This window comes from Lagopus muta, chromosome 8, assembly GCF_023343835.1.
Source record: "Lagopus muta isolate bLagMut1 chromosome 8, bLagMut1 primary, whole genome shotgun sequence".
NCBI classification, from domain to species: Eukaryota; Metazoa; Chordata; class Aves; order Galliformes; family Phasianidae; genus Lagopus; species Lagopus muta.
This window is the reverse complement of record NC_064440.1, coordinates 9,289,853-9,309,344: the sequence shown is the minus strand read 5'-3', so window position 1 is coordinate 9,309,344 and position 19,492 is coordinate 9,289,853. Positions and strand designations below refer to the sequence as shown.

At 42.2% G+C, this 19,492-nt stretch overlaps 1 protein-coding gene across 4 annotated transcripts in view; it reads left to right on the top strand.

The window, feature by feature from the left end:
- The window catches only part of KALRN (kalirin RhoGEF kinase), a 449,507-nt gene that overhangs the window by 142,637 nt on the left and 287,378 nt on the right, over positions 1 to 19,492 (top strand). For all 4 annotated transcript variants that reach the window (XM_048953841.1, XM_048953835.1, XM_048953838.1 and 1 more), the window contains exons 2-3: positions 6,207 to 6,281; positions 17,605 to 17,719. In XM_048953841.1, coding sequence (XP_048809798.1) covers positions 6,207 to 6,281; positions 17,605 to 17,719 — 190 coding nt within the window. The remainder of the gene's footprint in view (positions 1 to 6,206; positions 6,282 to 17,604; positions 17,720 to 19,492) is intronic.

The window sequence follows — 19,492 nt, the reverse complement described above, 5'->3', positions numbered from 1 at the left end:
ACAGCCTGTCAACTAAACCAGCGCTAGCTAAAGGAAATTGTTCTGACCTCCAGAATTTAATAGAGGATGAGACCCTGTGTACCCAGCCCCTAAAATTTCATGGGGGACTTGCATCCTTCCTCTAGGAATCTGTGTGCGGGTTTAAACTTTTTATTGGATTATAAAATTCTGAGGAATGTTTCCATAAGGAATCCAATTGTAATTGAGAGGGGAGTGAAATGAAAAGAAAATATTCATGCTCACTAGGCTTGGGTAGAAACCATGGCCACGCTTATAACGCAACTTCAGATTACAAATGGCCCATAGCTCTTTATTGAGGTTGTAAAAGACTTGCATCTGGGTGGTTACTGGACCATACCACAACCTGCAGGAAGATCCTTAATAACTAAAAGCTCAAGGTGCTGAATATGATCATTTTCCTCTTGGAGAGCAGATTTGTTCTTCATGTGCTTAATACACAAAATTTAGCGTTGGATGACCTATTCTTTTCCAATCCTCTTAATATCTCCCTTTCCTCCCCAAGAAGTCCGTTTGCATTCACCAGAGCATTTCCTATTACTGGTGCCTCATTTTGCCTATTTATAAAAGCAGACTGGAACAATTCCCTGCCACAAAAAGGTTTTGTGAGACAAAATTAATTCATGATTTGAAGGTATTTTTGAGGTCTGTGGACATGACTGTGCTTTACTAATGTGAGCAGTCATTATCACCCTTTTGTAGATGTGAAAACCAAGACCTAGCACAGTTAAAACAGCTTGTTCAGGATCACAAAGCAATTCAGGAGCAGAAGTACAAATAGAGCAATAGAGCCAAGTCTTTTGACTAGCAGTCAGAGGTGCTATCCGCAGGGCTACCTATAATGTCTAATTATTTTCTAAGGCTAGGAACTGAAAGATCTCAGCCTGATCCCCATATCCTGTTGAAAATAAAAAGGAAATGCATAAGAGATTGACTCACGGTCACTGAGTTCCCTTAGCATCTCTATTAGTGTTTGTTTAAAGCGAAATGAATAAAATCTCCTATGGATGGAGATGAAACTCAGCCTCTGTCACAGGCTGTGCATTAATTTGATATCCTTCTGATGTTTTGAACAATATTGAGCCATGTATGAGAAGGCTGTTGGCTTAGGTGGGTTGCACAAGGTGTGGTGTTTTAGGCTTCTGATACTGAATTCAGCTTATTAGACACCACATGTGCACAGACGCTAATGAACTTGCATGTTTGCTTCAAGGAGCTGTACCTTTATTGAAGCTTTGCCTATTCTTTGGCGTGCTTTCAAGCTGAGGCTACTGTTCAAATGTGTGGACATTCAAAGGCTGCGCTGGGAGGCTTGGTGCTGCCAAGTACCTCGTGGAAGGAATAACAATCACAGCAATTAGCAATCTCCCTTGAAACCCAGCCCTGACTCTCACGCTGTTGGCGGCAGGGAAAGGAGCTGTGCTCGAAGCAACTCTCCTTGTGTGAGCTTTTGAGCAGCGGGAAATCAGAGGGACTGACTTGCTGATGTACAGGGGGCAGAAAAGCTGCTGGAACTGTGACAAGCATTGGCAAAGTTTGGAAGCAGAGAAAGCCCAAAGCATCACTGTCCAATGGCTGTGACCAGAAGGATGTTCTAGCAAGTAGTGGCAATGTGTGATTAATAGAAGGAAGGACAGAATAAAGAAACATGGAGAAAATAATATTATTCTTGGACTGAGCCTGCATATTACATGTAAAAACAGCATTCATCTTTTCCTTTTAGAATAAGTGCAGCAATATATTGAATATAACTTTCCTCTCAGCTGTGATAAAGTGTTTGGCACCTGGTGCAATGCTATGAGTCTTCTATGGAGGCCATGTCTTTGGTTTCCATGGTTCTTGCAACTTGTCAGGGGGCCACCTGGAAAGCAAAGTTATGGCATGGATCTGTGTCAGTCTGCACAGTGGGGGCATGAAATATTTACTCCACACAACCCTAATAGGAGTACTGGAGATCAGATTTTATGGTTGGATCCTCAGTAGCATTCCTATTAGGTGCTTTCCACACCTTTCTGTCTACTGTGCTGCATTTATGCACAGTCACACATGCAGAAATAAGTAGACTTAACTAAGCACAAGCTCAATTGCCACATAGCTCTTCAGTTATGCAGCAAGAGAGCCTTCAGAAGTCTGTGAAGGTTCCAGGGATTGTTGGTGTTTCCATTGCAGAGCTGAAAGTGAGCTTTAGATTTGGCTCTACATTGGGGTGAAGAGCACAGGCAATGCCAGCCATGCTTCCACTGGTAATAACTACAGTGTCTGTTAGCTTTTGCTAATCTGTCCAGATGAGGGAGGACTGTCCAGTCTGACCTGCAGTCCCAGAAAGTAAATGCTTCCTGTGAGGCCAGGTATTACTGTTCATTATTTAATATGGAGAATAATAACCTTTGTTGGTGAAGTTTATAGCTCTAGGATGATCTATAATAGTTGTAAATGATTTTTACAAATTAATATTGCTTTCTTTCTAGCTGGTGCTGCCTTTAGATTCAGTTCAATACAGTTCACTCCTTTCTTCCTCTGGGAAGTCAAATCTTTCTGCTGCCTGGAGTGGGGAAGGAAGGCAGGGGAGCCTGGCAGGCTCATGGGGAACTCAGGGCACAGAAATGTTCTTTCTTTACATCAAGGATCAGGCTGTCGTCCACAGAAGAGCTATCGGCAGATGCAGAGTGTCCAGGCCCATTTATCTCTGCCAGATGGTGCAAAAATACAAGTCTGAAGCACATGTTGCTCTATTCAACAGAATGCTGTGCCATGCTGTGGCCTCGCTACCTCTGAACCAATGAGCCTCAGCCAGTGAAATCCCAGTGGCTAAGGACCTAGCAGCCCTCAGCTAAGCTCCTGTGCATGGCTTGTGGGAGCTCAGAGAGACCCAGCTAGGAAGGCTCACAGCCCTGTGGGGACAGACAATAGCATGCTAGAAGAGAAGGTAGGGGTTAAAGAGAGCTTAGCGCATATGAAAAAAAGGTAAATATTTGAGGCAAAAAAGCAGAAAGAAGGAATAATGGAGAGAGAAAGACTGGAGAAGGAAGCAAAAAGTATTAAGACAAGGAAAAAGGAGGATGATATTCTGCCAGGAAACAAAGGGATAGTTGTGTGAACAAAGCACTGGGGAAGCATTGGGGAAATGAGGGTTGAGCTCTGCACAAACTTTCTGTCTGACACCGGACAAGTCAATTCTCTCTGTCTCCATTTGCAAAGACTACAATGGGAATAATAAAGTCTCCTTTGTTCTGCCTCTCTCTGCTCACATGAGACGTCTCTTCTGTTTGCACACTGTAGAAAGGCAAGAAGCTACTGTACTTCAAACAAAAAATTAAGTCCACTGAGGCTTGGTGGGGGAAAAAGAGAGGTAGGAAGGCAAATAGGCTGTGATAAGCCCAGGATATAAAATTTGAGAAAAAATGAAAGAAAAAAGAGACATATAGGAGAGACCTTTATTAAGGGAAGAAGAAAGAATCAATATGGACCGGATTAATCCTACTGTGTTGCCTCTTGGACTCCAGTGGAGCTCCTCAAGGGGTGAGTTTAGCCTAAGGAGTTCAGTTTTGTTTGGTTAAAGAAACTGCATGCCAAACTTTTTAAATAGTCAAATCTGTTCTAAGAACTATGAGAATGTGGGCTTTCGTGAAACGTTGCATAGGACTTAGGATGAACAACTCCTGCTGAAGGCAACAGGAGCCAAGTGATTAAGCCCCATGCAGTGCTCTGACAGGAGGCCTTCTTCTAGCCTACGCATACGTTTTTCAGTATAGAAAGTATTTCCATATTTCCTGCAGCTGATCTTTATTTGAAGCCGAAAGCACACTGCATTTTTTCAGATCACAGTTAAAGCTTTTCTAGGAAGAGCAACTCCGGATCAGACCAACGGTCCATGTAGCCCAAGACAGTATCTCCAACAGAGGCTTCTGACCTCTGCTTAGAGAAAGAAATAGAGAAAGAAATCCTAAATCCTGTGAGACTCCTTTCAGGGATAATTTATATTTCACTCCAGGAGTTAGTGTTTGGCCTCCACTCCAAAGACTGAAGGCTTATATTCTTTCCAAAACTCTTGTTTGTTTTCTTAATCTTTACAGTTCCCTGGAGTTGTTTGCTGTTTGCAGATCTGTGGCCCACTGGGGAAGCCCTTTGAGCTGCTGACCTGCATGTCCTGCAGCAGCAAGTTCCCTGGGCATCTGGGGCATTTGTGCAGGGAAAAAAAGAAAAATTTTCTTTTATTGGTTTGCTGCATTTGATGTAGAAACGTGCCTTAAGCTTCCCATCTTGCCCAGCTGGCTTCTCATTACAGCATCTCACCTAAAACTGTGAGATGCTTCTGCTGCACAGGGAATCCCTGCTAGGAGACGAGCTGTGCATTTGCAACGTTGATCTGCCCTGAAAAATGACTCAGCCGTGCTGAGCAAGCATTTCTTAAATTTTTCAGTGTTTCCAAGTTTCCAAGAATACATTTTTCTGTCAGCTACTCCTGCAGGCATGGTGTGCTTTCTTCTTGTGTGGGGACAGCATGCTAAGCCAGGATGTGGCAAAGATGTGAAATGCTGTGAGTTGGCTGAAATATGGCACTGTGCTATCTGCACCTCTGATTCTCTTCTGGTAAATAATTGATTGCAATACTCTAGCTTCTTCACAGAGCAGTTAGACCTGCAGGTGAAAGAGCAGGAAGGACAATGTTGCATATACCCACGATTATGACAATGGTGAACCAGCAAACCAGTGCATGGATGAAGTGCCAGATGTCCAGCCTGCCCTTCCATCATCTATCTGTCCTTCTCTGTTCATCTACTGCAGAGGGACTTGAGCCTTGTAAGGGCAGGAGAGCAGTGTCAGGCAGGATGCCTTCATCAGTGTCCAGGAACAAACTGGCTAGGTGGCTGTATATCCAGAGCTCTGTGGAAAAATTAGGTGGTGCTATGCAGACATGGCTTCAGATCCAGCACGCAAGTAAACAAAACAACTGTATTAGAAACAGCTGGCGGTGAGGATGAAACCGAGCATTATTAGGGATATGTTTGTAATAACTTATGTTCTGGGTAATGCACTGTTGCTGTTCTCAGCCCTCCTGGAGACAGATGCTGGAGACCATTGCTTTTGTAGCCTTCATTACAGCCATTGGTTTTCCTGTTCATATATCTCTTTTTCCAGTCATTACTGGAAAACCTGACAGCATGCTCTGAGATGCAGCTGCCAACATGTGACTTTTTTCAGGAGCTAGAGTCATCTTAAAGGCATTGGCCACAGACCGGTCTGCAGTTCCAGAGCTGCTGCTCGAGTGAACACATACTCTGCCCAGAGCCAGGGCATTGCTTCAGATGCTGTTGTACCTTTGGGAATGTAACCCCTCATCCTGAGGGAAGTTCTGCAGATTTGGAGAGCTTTTGTGGATTCCCTGGCTCAGTTTTCCTGAGGGAAATTTCCCCTCAGGAAGGAGGGCTCAGTTTTCCAATTCCTTCACCTTTACCATTTTCACCTGTCCTGGGGAATACTGAGAAAGCTGAAAATGTCTGCTGGTGGCACCATCCCCACTGGTGTCTGTCCTTGCCTCTCCTGCACACAGCCAGGGCACTGGGGCTGTTAGCAGCAAACTGTCCGCCTGCAGCAAACTGTCCGCCTGCAGCTCTGGATGTGATCATCTTTTAAAATCATAGAGCTTTCTCCTGGTTTCCATGTATATTGCCTGTGAGATATACAGAGGTAGGAGAGTGATTTAAGTTGCACTGAGCCCTCAGTATAGTAGGATAAGTTAATAGCAAAGTCTCATTTCTTTAATGCAGAGTGTGTGAAGTCTTGCTTACTTGAACACAGAAAGAATTCAGCAACTAAAATTCTAAGTGCTTTTCTGATGCAAAATTCTCCCTAAAAATTCTCTTAGGACTGTGTTCCAAAGCCTACTTAAATGCGTTTACATCAATTTCTCCTCCTTTTTATATCTCCCTCCATTTTATTAACCTTTCAGGACTTTTGAAGTAGTGAAATTCTCAAATTTGATGAAGTGACATGAGTTGACTGTCTGTATTTTGATTTCACAAGCATATCTCTTTTGATGCTAATGATATTAATTTATCAGCCGTAAGGGTCTAGCTCTTAGTGCTTTTATGTAAATTGTAGACTTTTCCAGACTCACTTTAAGAAACATGAAACTTGGAGGAAATACATGCTTTCATCTGATCTACCCTTCTTGTCCTCTTTTGCAGGCTCATTCCGAAATGATGGCTTAAAAGCTGCTGATGTCCTTCCTATACTGAAGGAGAAAGTGGCCTTCGTATCAGGTGAGCGCATCCTTCCTGGTTCCCTCTATCCCAGCACAAGCACTGGCTGCTGCGTGCTGGTCCTTATGGTGCACAAGTTTGTGCACCATATGGTTCATGTTTGGATGGCAGTACTTAAATTAGCTCTTCTGCTAAAAAAAATAAGGGCTATATGCAGAACAGGGCTACCCAGTAACACCCAGAGAGCAGGAAATTGGCCCACGGTGGTCTTCTTCATATTCTGAGAAACAGGTAAATGGGCAGGACAGGAGGCATAAAATACAGCTTTTTAGCTCCAACCCAGACCTGGGCTGTTTCAGGACTCCGAATGGTTCAGGTCAGGGATCCAGCCTGAGTTCAGGGTCTTTGAATCATCAGTGTTTGTCTTGCTATCCCAGTCTGCAGTAGAAGTACCACTGATGCTATATTCACAGGGAAAGAGAACACGTGAACCAATTGCAAACTTGCATGAAGTCATTCAAACTGCATTATAAAAAGTGAGTATTTCCAGTGCCAGCATTTTTGCCAAGGGCAAGCCATTCAATCAGCTTTTGGTGATCTTGCCTAATGCAAGAAGAAAGTTAGCATCAAGCAGTTATCCTGCTCTTCCCTTTTTGCTTTCACTGCTCCAAAGAGAGGGATGTCATAATAAAAGCAGTGTACCTGAAGATCTGCTTGTGACATGAAGCTGAACTGGGTGCTCTGTGGAAGCAAAAGATAGGATGGCTTCAGATGGAATATTTAATAAGAACAGCTTGTCTGTATTGTTTATGTAGCCCTTCCCTTATGGTGCCTGAGTTCATCTCAGAGCCAAGGCATCTCACATCAACCCATCAACTCATTACATGCTGTTCTGGTCCATACTTGCCTTGTATGTGTGGAGGAGGGCTGAATGAGCTGTGCCAACACACCTCAGGGTTTTCTTACCATGATCTGCAGCGGATGCAGGTTCTCATAGACTCACCGTGCTCAAAATATTCCTGTTCCTGGCCCAGCTCACTAGACAACAGCCCCAGCATTTCTACCTGCTCTCCAAGCTATTCAAATGCAATGGCTATGTGCAACAGGTATCTGGGGCCTTTGAAGACAGAATGTGCTGAGGCTCTAGTGTATTACAGTAGCCCCAGCATCACCCTCCAGCACAGAGTTTAACTGCTCCAACTTTCCCAGGGCTGGTGGAAGCAGATGAAGACAAGAATTGGAGTGCTTCAGCTGATTGCTAGGTTTAATTAAAATGGAATACCTTCCTAGAATATTCTTTGAGCACATCACAGAAATTTTGCCAAAAAGAAAAATCAAATTACTGAACTTTGTGAAAAAAAAAATATATATATCTCCCAGCTGTAGTTAGCACAGAGTCTGCGAGCACATTGCATTTGCAGTCAGACTTCCTGGAGGAAAAGCAGAGTTTTATTGAGTCTTCTTCAGAGTTTTACACTACTGTTAATTTTAACAATAAGAAAACAGTGAAGTTGTCAAGGACTTCATCTTGTCCTTACACCAGCAGAATTTATCAGTACACAAAGCATTCTGCTGAACATTTCAGTTGCATGTTTTTGTTGTATTTTTTTCTTTTCTCATCTGCTCTAACTCACCACCTTGTCTTTTCAGCCCTGAAGTGGCAGAGAACAAATGAGCTCAGGATGGCACAGCTGCACTGCTCTGTGTTTCAGCTTTGTGCACACCCCATACTTTAACCATGCAGAACATGAGGACAGCAGGCAGGTCACCTGCCCACACCACTGTGCAACCTCAGGGCCACTCTCAAGCTTGCAGAAGTGCACTTAAATTCCAAATTGAAATACAGCTCTAATTAGCTGGGCACAGATTCACCCAGCCTGAATTATGCCTGGGGCTCAGTGCTGGTGCTTTCTCCTTGCTGGCTCAGCCAGTGGCAGGCACAGAGCTTTGCATCAGCATCACTGTGCCAAGGGAAGATTTAGGGATGGATAATGGTACAGTTTTCTTCCTGGAATTGGTTCTTGACTTCTTCCAGTGACCCTACTGGACTGAACTCAAGCAAAGTTCATATGTCTGTATATCTAAATAGCACCTGAAAATCCCATTCCAACTCTAATAAGTGTGAAGAGAGACTGAGCAGTCACAGTACATCCCAGCCATCACAGTCTAATTGCTTCCGTCAGTGGCCTTGTTGCAGCAGATTAAGCCAGGGGCAGGAGGAGGCTTTGGCCACCTGCTTGTTGCCTAAACCCTGATAAAATCTTGGCTTTGCCTGTATGGTTCACTGTGTCACTTCCGGCAATGGAATGGCTTTGGGAACCATTAGGGAGCCAGCTACAAGCCAAAGGCTGATTTTTATATTCTGGGAAGGAGATGAGCACAGAAGAAAGGAAATAAAACAGGTTGTAGATTATTTTGGTGGATTTTTTCAGTGAGAGGTGGTGAAAATGATATTTTAGAAGCTGTGGCTTCAGCCTTTCCTGGGAAACACAGATGCTCCTTTGGAAGGAAGGTTAAACTTGGGATGCTGTTCAGCTGCTTGATTATATTCCTAGTAGATTTTCTGTTATCAGTGCAGCATAGAAGGAAGTGGATGAGACCCTCAGGAGAGGGAGAGGTACATGTTACCATGTTGGAGCTTCTCATGCACTTAGGCTGTGTAAAGATTTTTAGTTCATTAATGCAGTAGGATGTGCTGAAACTATTTGCCCTTTCCTTACATCCCACCCAGAAGAGTTTGCAGGATCTCTCCCAGCACTTTCTGAGAGGATGGGTGAGCATGGAAGAATCAGCAGCAAAAGGCAGAAGGGCGTAATAATTTGGTGATTTGTTGATAGGGGCACAGTGACATCTGAGCCTGAAGGGAAAACAGAGATTTCCCAAAAGGTCCTTCCGAGGGAGAAGTTCAGTGTAAATAGATCAGATGAAAGAACAACTTTGCAATTAGGTTTTGCTAAATTTAGGCTGGCAGGATGAATCCAAAATGAAAGCTTAGAGATTATTTTATTTCTGAGACTGGAGTCTGGGAAAAGTTTGCTCTGAGGTAAAGACTGTTAGAAGGGGAGACAGTGACCCTCTCAAAAACCACATGTCTCAAGTCCCAACAGGTCACTTAGTGCCAGAAATGCGATCCTGAGGCCCTCTGAGTGCTGGAAGAGTTCAGATCCAGGTTTCAGGAGGTCCCCAGTGATGATATGTGGACACTGGAATTTGTATTGGGAATGGAACTAACCAAAATATTTAAATTTTGAATGATGTAAACATTTTGTGTTTGCACAGATAGTTTTGATTCAAATTTTATTAGTTTCTGTTCTCCTCTTCCTCTGGAGTGGAAATTTCAAATGTAGCATCAACAATTCTTCTATATTTTGTTAGAAAAAAACATCTTCTTGTTTATACCATTCCCTGACATAGCTTGGAATCAAGGGAAATTCCAAAGAGAGGAAATATGCTATTAGAAATACATAACATTCCTTGACTATTGAATTCTCCTTGTAGTTTTAGTTCATCATCCTTTCATCTAAAATTTGCTGCTGCACTGATGCAGATATTTCTTTGAAAAAGAAAATGAGGAAGTTTAGACTGTAAACTTTCCATGTCTTTTTATGAGATCTGAGGCTGCACGTTTGTTTAGGTTGGTTTTGTTTCTTTTGCTTTTTGAGATGTTAGGTCATTTGTGAGGACAGAGAAGAGCCTTTGCCTATGGGGACTGTATAGTTATCATCATCGGGACCCTAAGATTAGAGAAGAAATCAAAAAGTTCTGTGGGATTTCTGATTTCACTTACAGTTGTGATGATACACAGATAACACATTACTAGTATGCAGAATTAGTTGCAATTATTTTTTCCATAAGTCTTAACTATGGCAATGGACTACATGAAGTGATTTCTGTGGAAAGTGTGTAGTCATTGCAAACACTTACTGTCCTGACTCACCAAGATCCACCACCATCTCCTTACAGCAGGGATATTTCTCCTTTATGTATTTCCTTATAGCATGGGTGAAAGTAGAGATAGTTGCCTTGTGGAGACACAAAACAGTTCAAGTCCCTTACAAAAATAGACAGAAAATCAACCCAATCACAGTATTTATCTGAAAAGGCCCATAAGAACTTATGGGATGTAAATCACACCATGAGGGCAATCCAGACACACTGGACTCCTCACCACGTCCTTGAACAGAGCACGTGGGTCCCTGCATCCAGTCATGTGGGTTTAGCTTTTAAATTAGTGATAAGGACTTTTGAAATAACAATAAGAGGAAGGAACTAAGCCCATGAAGCAAGAAGATCTGTATACATCCCATCCTGTTCCAGCTCACAGGACTTTCACACAGTGACACTCCAGTGAACTCCACATGTTTCACAGCAAAGGTCTCTTCTTCATTTACACAGGCAGGTAAGAGATGTTCTTATGCAGAAATGCAGCCTGGGAGTCTATTAAACAACACAAAGAAATAGGGAGACAACTGTAGCATCTGAGATAGTTAATATGATAACAACCAAATGTTTTTGTAATTTTGCAGTAAGGTGTGCACTTGTATCCCACTGATAAGACTCATCTCATCTGAAAACATTCTTATTTCTGTTAAAGTACTTTGGTTCATAGGCTTATGGTGTTATTTTGTGGTGGTTTTTTTTTTTTGGTTTTTTTTTTTTTCCCTTAGGAATCAGTTTTAATGTACAAGAAGCACTGAAATTCACAACTGGGTATCCCCTCTGTCTTAGAAAATGGCTGGTTTTTTAATGTATGTCTTTGTAGGAAAATATAGACTAATTGAGGTGGAAATATTCTTCTGAAATGTGCCATTTCAGAAACATTTTTGTCTGATGCTGCTTTCCAACTCTAGGTCAAATTTCTTCCTTAAGCCAGAGAGGAAAAAGACTTCCTCGTAGCAACTATTAAGCCTGATATTTTGAACTTTCCCCCGAACTTCCATTAGCTTGCAGGAGCCTCTACTTGACTGTAGCTGCTGAGGACTTCTCTGCTGTGACGTGGCAAACCTAGCAGTCAGTTGTGTTGAATCCATTCATTAAATTATTCAATTTGCTGATGTGACATCAGAAACTTTGCCACTGCTGTGTTTCTGTCCTCACCTCAAACCAGGAAGACAAATACTGTGTGATCAGAGTGAATGCAGCCTGTCTTTGCTTCTTGCTCTGTACTAAAATGATGCTCATGATGTGCTGCTGACAGCAGTGTGACTGACATGGCCATGAGTTCTTTTGTTCCTTGTTTTTCTCTACAGGAGGAAGAAGTTTTGCAGTGGGGTATTTTTTTGGGCAGATTTGGAGTTTATTTTATTTTGATTCTACTTTGCTTTTTTAAATCAATACAGATATTCTTTAACACGTCTGTGATAGAGAGGAAAAAATCTTAGAACTTCTTTGTGTGGGTGTTGAAAGGAATCAATATTTGCATAGGTAAAGGACAGTGTTGAAGAGGTTGGTTCTCTGCTCCCCAGATACTTCACAGTAAATCCACATCTTCCAGGGGAAGAAGTAAGCTCCTCTGGAAGATTTATCTTCCACACAAAGAAGCTCTTCCTTTACGGTAACACATCTCACTTGCCCTTCGTTTTGTTTTATTGGGGCAATAATTTCCTCAGTGGGAAATGAATCAATTTTCCTAGTAGTTTGTTGGCAAGTAATCATTTAAAATGAAAGAATACCTCAAAATACTTGTATTAATAAGAAAAAGTACACTACAAGCCCAAACAAGTCTTTTCAAATCCATGCACCCATAGTTTCCATTGCAGTGGAACAAATCCATCAGGTGAGAAAGGGGCTCATCCAGTGGCTGTGCTGAGCATCCCATCTCCAGCCACTTCTCTGATCTGTTTTGCCAAAAGATCTGGTGGGAACACACAGCGTTGTTTCTTCAGTCATTAATGCAATGTTGCAGATGTTTGCTATTGGGATTTGGTTCATGCTTGATACTTCATGCTTGATACTGGGATATAGGATGCTGCAAAGAGGAACATGCCAGTGGATCAGATCCTGGTGACTGCACTGCAGCTGAGTTAATTTGCAAGATGGATATGTTGTGGGAGGTTACATTTCCTTCACTATTGCACTATAATCACCTGCTTTGAAATCAACTGAATTTGAGTGTGGTCTTACAGATAATCCTATATAGACCCTTAGAATAAATTAGTGCCTCTTGATGCTGGAAAAGTTTTACCACAGAACTCTGTTCACAAGTCTGGTAGCAGACACTCTCTCAGAGCTCAGCTATGGTAGAGAAAGGAAAATAAATATTATTTTAAGTCTGGATATCAATTCCTTGATACTTTCCTTCATAGGAAGTCTGTCAATTAGATTTAAAAGTCCAGAGCATATTGCTTGTCATTTTATAGAGCCGCCTGGCATCAGCTGAGCTTGTTCTTTCTCCTCGTTCTCTTCATTATCATTCATTTTTTCACCATATTTTGGACACAAATAACTTTTGAGGAGTATTTCTGTTTCTCTGGAAAGTCACTTATGGGCTCAGCAGAGTCTGCAGCACCAAGATTGATCAGCATATGATCTGCTATGCTGTGATATGATAGGGGTCACATGAAACAGCCATTTGAACTGCAGCAGACACCTGAACATATGCCAGAAGTGCTGTGTTCTACTTCTGTCTCCATTGCTGATATGTTACAGGATCTTAGTCAAGGTACTTGAGAGCCATTACTTGTATGAGTATTTGTCTTTCTGGTTAATTCTTGTGAATTTCTGCTTATGAAGAGCATATTTGCAAAAGGAAGCAAAGAATTTGAATAACCTTAAATATAGTTAAACACAATCAGAAAAGCATCAAGGTGGAATGGTTGATATAAGCAGAGTGATGAGGCTTTACAACAGAGCTCTATAAAGTCCTTATCTCTTGTGCACAAGAAGTCTGCATTAAAGAGAACATATGTATTCCGTTCCCAAAAAGGATTCTACAGAGCTGGAATTTTACTTTTTTGTGTGCTATAGGGTATGGATGTTTCACAGGACTTGGAAAGGCCCATACCCACAGTGCACATTAGTAAATTTGGGTTGGCCAACATCTTTCCTTTCCTGAGGTCAGTTTCATGAGCCACCATGGGTAGAAGCATTTCGGCTCACCACTGAAGTAAGAAATATCAGGCAGCTGCTAGGGCAGGAGTCTTGTGTTTGGAAACCCTTCGCTCTCAGTTGAAGTCTTGACCAGAAAAGTGGTTTCCAGTGTGTCACTGAGAACTGCCCACGTTTTTTGTTCTCTGTTATATTACCCCTGTTCTCAGATTTTCTGCGTTTTCTTTAATGTTTTCTTTTAATATGTAGAAGTAGTGCTCATCATGCCTTATGACATCACTGGAGTATATCCTGCAGTATTTGTGGAGAAAAAATAAGTGATTCTACTTTGGGGACCAGATACTGAATTTAGCAATCGTTTCTATGCAAGCTAGAAGAAAGTGAGGTGGAAAGACTGGGCAACGCTGTCGACAAAGGATTTTGTAGGAGGAATGCAGGACATATATGGCTAAATATTTGTTTTCAGTGCACTTTTTGCCCTGATGAACATGTGTTTTTCAGGCTCCTTTTTCCAGAGCACTAATAACTAGGCCATCTGTTTGTCTCTCTAAATCAGAACAAACTCCATGAAAGCCCACCTTGAAAAACAATTAGGAATTATCAGCTGTTTGTTTTAGTATTTAATAACTGTAATTAGCAAACATAATGACATGTTTGATTATTGCATCCCATGTCTGTGAGCCCAGTGGGAAGCAGAAGATGGGACATATTGATTACAGCAATTGAGCTTCTTCGCTCCCCTCCAATTCTTGAGGCTGTGCATGTAAAATCAGCGTGCAAATCAAGGCTGACTTGAAGCAAGATTAGCCTCTGTGAGTGGGTTGCTTGCAAGAAAGGATGGTTTCTACATGGGTTTTAATTTAGTACTTTTATCTTAAGTACAGCAAAACCCTAATACAGTGGAAGGTTCAGAAAACCTCATTTCTACTCCTGATCCTTCAGATGTCTTGCTTTGAGATCTGGGGTGAATTTCTTCGCTCTCTGCTCTTTGCTATCACCCTCAGTTAAAAAGGAGATAATAATACAGAAGAGGACAGCTATGTATGAGATGTTAGAACCTCTGTAGAGCCAATGCAAAAAGAATTTCTTCTTTTAATGGTTTTTTTACATTAGGTGGTGTAAATATCCAATTTACACTCTGATAAGGCTGAGGTTTGCAGTTTTAAGGCACCACAGAAAAGCCAATGTTTATTAGTATTTAAAGAGCAGCCACAGTTGCTGAACTCTACAGGTCCTTGAGTGAATTAAACACACTGTGCTCTGGAAGAAACCTGACATTTCTTCATGCAGGCTCTTCAAAAAGTTGTAAATAATGCAAGCATTCATAAAAATTAGGGATTGCTCATGACTAATTGGAAACAAATGAAGGATTTTAATATGCAATGCACTTGTAAGAATAATTTCATCCTATTACTCAAAGCGTAGAGCAGTAATTTTTATCACAAATGAGAAACATTTGTTCCTAAACCTCAGATTTCTTGAGGTTTGCCTCCTGTCTCCTTGTTTAGCCTTGCTACAGGAGGCAATTATTCATCTTTCCACCATCCAGAAAACTCCAACTGGGTCACTATGAAACCTTCCTCCTCCAAAGAGAATTAACCCATTTTCTTCAGTTTGTCCTGGTAACTTCTGACTCCAGAGCCGTATTTATCCTGCTCCCCAAGGGACAGTTCAGCTGAACTGGCAAAGGAGAAGTTTTATCCTGAAGCAAAGACAGCGCAGAAATATTTTGGCCTCTGTTCCCCTTTCTGCAGCTGACAGTCCTTGCATTATTGTTAGCAGAAATATAAATAATTTTCTGACTAAACTTCCAGAAGTCAGATTTTTTTTTTTAGAACTCACTTTGGTGGAAATATAATAGGGAAATCAGTCCCTGAACCCAAAACCAATTTTTGATCATGACCAAACTGAGGCAAACAGGAGCATCGTAGTGGTCAGGGCTGTGGGAAGATGGCGACTCTTTTTGGGTGCTTCATATCCTAAGAGAGGATTAGAACTCTGGGCTGGGTTGTCTCCTTCACCTTGTCTCTTAGCACTTTTTCCCTTTGTGGAAATATTTAAATTATTGGGACTGGAGGAGGAGGGGGGAGCCTGACTAAGCAGTGGGCAGCATGTTCTTCTGGGATGCAATTCAAGTTCATGTCTCCGCTTCAGTGAATATCTGGAAACTTTTGAAAGCCTTGGTTACATCTTGATATGATGGGAAAGTTTTCAAAACCTTGAAAAGCTTCCCGTGTTGCAAAAAATCTTTCCCACCAACTTCGGTTTCTATATTGGTTTGCCATTCCATAGGCTGGCTTGCTTTTCTGTTGTTCACATCATGCATGATATAATGGTTTTGGCATTGTTATGGTGTGTGAAATAATCCAACAAAGGGAGCATGTGCTTAAAATAAGGATTTTTTAAGGCATGTACGTAGGCCTGAAAATAAAAATGAAGATATTTCCTTGTAAATCATATCCTTGTTACATTACTCCTCCATCCTCATTCTCTCTGGCAGAGGGATGGGACAGCCAGGATGAGATTGAATTCCCTGCATCCTTCTAGCCCTGAATGAGTGTGCTCATTTCAGCAGAGGCACTGGGACTTTGAGAGCAAGAGCCCTATTTGGGCAGGAGTGGAAGGAGCAAGAGGCCTTTCAGGAGTCATTCAGAGAACCAGGACACTGCCCTTTGTGAGCCAAAGGCAAACATTGGGCACATACTGTTAGCAGAGTTTAGACAGGACAGGTTTTGTACTCCATACGTACCCCTGGCTGCATGGGAACTCAAAATATACATATATATGCTTCTGTGTGACTTGGGTCATATAGAGAGACACATTTTGCTCACCTTTGAGGTGAGCTTGTACCTATCATGGCATCAACAGAATAGACAATCTCAGAGTAAAATGGATGGTGCTGTGCTGTGAGCTGGGAACTGCATCTACAAGTAACCTCTGCCTTGTAATCAGGTAGAAAAACTGTGCCTCGAGGTATGTTCACATATCTCATCAGTTTGATGTCCACCTCCAGGAGATCCTGCAGTGTGAGGCACCTCTGGCTCTAATCTAAATTCTCATCAGAGCAATTCTTCATCCTATGATGAGCTAGTGTTTTTCCAAGGCATGTTTTCTTTCTTTCTTTCCAATCCTACTCTGACAGCAAAGCTTCCTAGGGCTCTTCCTACCAAATCGTGGTGCTTAGGAGCCCTCCAGCAGCCACAGCCCCAAGGAGTGCGTGAGTCCTGTGTCCTATAAGAGGGAACACAACATGCACGAGTCCTTGCAGAGCTTTTCCTTCTTTTTGGCCAGATAATTTGTTTCAGAGGAAGCATGTGATTTCCCTTTCTCAGAAGTGCTATTTCCCTTAAAGAGATTTAACTTTCAGTTGAAAAGTGCAAATTGATCTGCATTTTTACAGCTTGTTTGCAGGGTTCTAGAAGTTCTGTGCCAGCTTTCTGAACTGTAATTTTGCTATGACTTTTTTTTCCTAGAAAACGATGCTAACACACATCTGACAGCACACAGTTCCTGAAAAAATCGTATGATAATACATGAAGGAATAACTAAACACTGAATGAGGAACCAAATTTCAATTTCAAGCTTATTTAACTTTATTCACTGCAGAGAATAAAACAAGGTGCTATAAAATAGGTTGTATTCACCCCTATGTTTCTGATTGTATATTTCAGGGTAAAGCCACTCTTTGTGGCTGTTCTAAGAATTTCTGTACAACATTAAGTGTCAGACACTGTTTTGAAGGAGTGGATTTTAAGATAGGAAAGTCACAGGGGAAAAATAAAAAACATAATTCAAATTGCCAACATTCTAAATGGAAAGCACAGTAGGCATGAGCTTCTAATCAGAACTTCAGTTTCTAATGAATTGCCAGATAGATTAGCATGTCTGACTGCATAAACATGACTGGAGTATGCTGCATCCAACTGGTGGAACTTTACAAAACGCCTGCCAATGACAGATGCCACCCATGGGTAACAGTGAGAAATACTTAACTACTTTCACTGTCTTGCTGTTGGCCAGCCTCAAACTAGCCACACAGGAGCATTTTGTAGCACTGCCTGCCTGGAGAAGCATTGGATTGGATTGATGGGATTAGGCGAAAGGCAGAAGAAATGCTAGTAATAATTTTCTTTGTTGTTGTTTTTTTTTCTTTTTCCCTTTCCTTTGGAGCTCCAGCAAATGCAAGCATGTCTTCCTCAATTAGGCAAGCCTGAAAGCTACAAAGAGTGCACAGGCTCTTGAATGTGCCTTAATTTATGTTTATCAATTCAGTGCACATAGTTTTTTTGACGTGTGCTTCCTGCCTGATTTTCTAACAACCCTTTATTTTCCACAGGTGGCCGTGATAAACGAGGTGGTCCTGTCTTGACCTTCCCAGCCCGCAGCAATCATGACAGAATAAGACAGGAAGACCTTCGGAAACTTGTGACTTATTTGGCCAGCGTGCCAAGGTAAAGCTAGAAAGAAAACACTTCAAAGCTCAGTGTGGATGGATGGGTGGGGAACTTGTTCTTGGCAGTTGCTGATTTCCAAGTATTAACCTTTAGTACCTTCAGTTCTTGGGACAGAGTGCTCCTTCCTCCTCCTGCATTTGCTCTAGTGGATTTTATCGTGCAAGCAGTGGTGCAAAGTCCCCGAAAGCAGAGGCAGTGCTCCCAAACCTGGCCTTCAGGCTCAGAAAGCCAGCTCACAGCAGCAGTGAGGAGACACTCTCATTTCCAATGTTTCTGTGCAGCTCCTGGAGGATGGGAAAGGGAGGAGTGCTTGGAGGCTCTGACACTTTCCTGAGTTTTCTCCAAGCTTGAGAAGGAAAGTGGGTGGACTGAAGGGGCAGTTTGCAAAGAGAATTGCTTCAGATGGCTCTGCATGCAGGCCAGCTCTGCTAGAAAGTGCCTTTCTCTATGTTAGTGCCCATGGCTCTTCAACAGGTCTCCATCTCTTTCCCAGGGATGCTGGAAAACAGTTCTATTGCCAGTGCATATTTATCTTTGCATGCTTTAGGAGACAGTTTGTAGGGCTCAGTGCCCTGGTAGGTGTTTCTGAGCCAATGTTTAATGCCTCAGAGAGTACAAGGCTGTGTACAGTCCAAAATCCTTTCCCTATTTTCAAGCCTGTCCACTATCCTCACCCAGTAATCATCACAGTAGGTGAGGGGTACCCCAGGTGAGTGGAGCTGAGAAGGGCTCTTCAGATTTGCAATGATGCATCTTCAGGAATGCTTCCTTTTTCATTCGGGGATACAGCCCATTCAGTAATGTTTACGTTATGGCAAAAAGTGAAAAGTCACCCTCTGAAATGGGAGGGGCTGATTGTATCTGGATATCAAGAGGTAAGTGACTAAGAAGTGCACTCAGTTCCTTAAACACTTGATGTGCAGAGAAAATTCTGCATTTGTTACAGAAGAGAAATGAGGGCTTGCAATGGGCAGCAAAGACTTAGGGGCAAAAGAAGGCACATCTACCAACTCTGCCAGTATCATCTCCTGCTGACAGGACTTCACATGGCCATGGGCAGTGCATTTCTTGCTGCATTGGACTTTTGCTCATCAAGCTTTTACTGATTTGATTTTTCTTTCTAATTTTTTCTGTTTCTTCTCTTTTCCTCTGGGTATCTCTATTTGCAACCATATTGTAAGGAGATTACAGACATGCTGTGAGGTTGGGAGAGCAGTAGGTTACTCCCTGACTGTGTGTCCCAGGGTTTGGCAGTGCCCCTCCAGCTGCTCCAGTAATGAAACTGCATCTTACCATCCTTTGCATGGCTGCAGGTAGAAAGATATGAAGTTGTCTGTTTTCCCTCAGAGATGGGTGTTGTGAGCAATTGCATAGTTAAAATGATCTCCTACCATGTCAAACTTCTCTGTTAATTGCTCTTCTTTCATGGAGGTGGTAGTAACAGAAAGATGCATCCATTCTGTTCCCTGTTCACACAACTGAAGAGGTACCTTTTGCTGCCTTTACTTGCCTTACTGTTAAGAACTACAGTAAGCCATCTCACCTCTTCTTAAAAACCTCCTCAACTCCATATGCAAACATTTGGCATGGGCATAAATGTTAGGAAGAAGGGATGAACCAGCAGGTGACTTCTTTAGGTTCATTCTGGTCCTGTTATTCATGGTGCTGCAGCTGAACTTACTGTGGTGGGAAGAAAAAATGATCATAACCTTCAAGGTTTTGGCACATGGCACTATGTAACCTGGGCACTGTGTAGAAACACTGAAAACT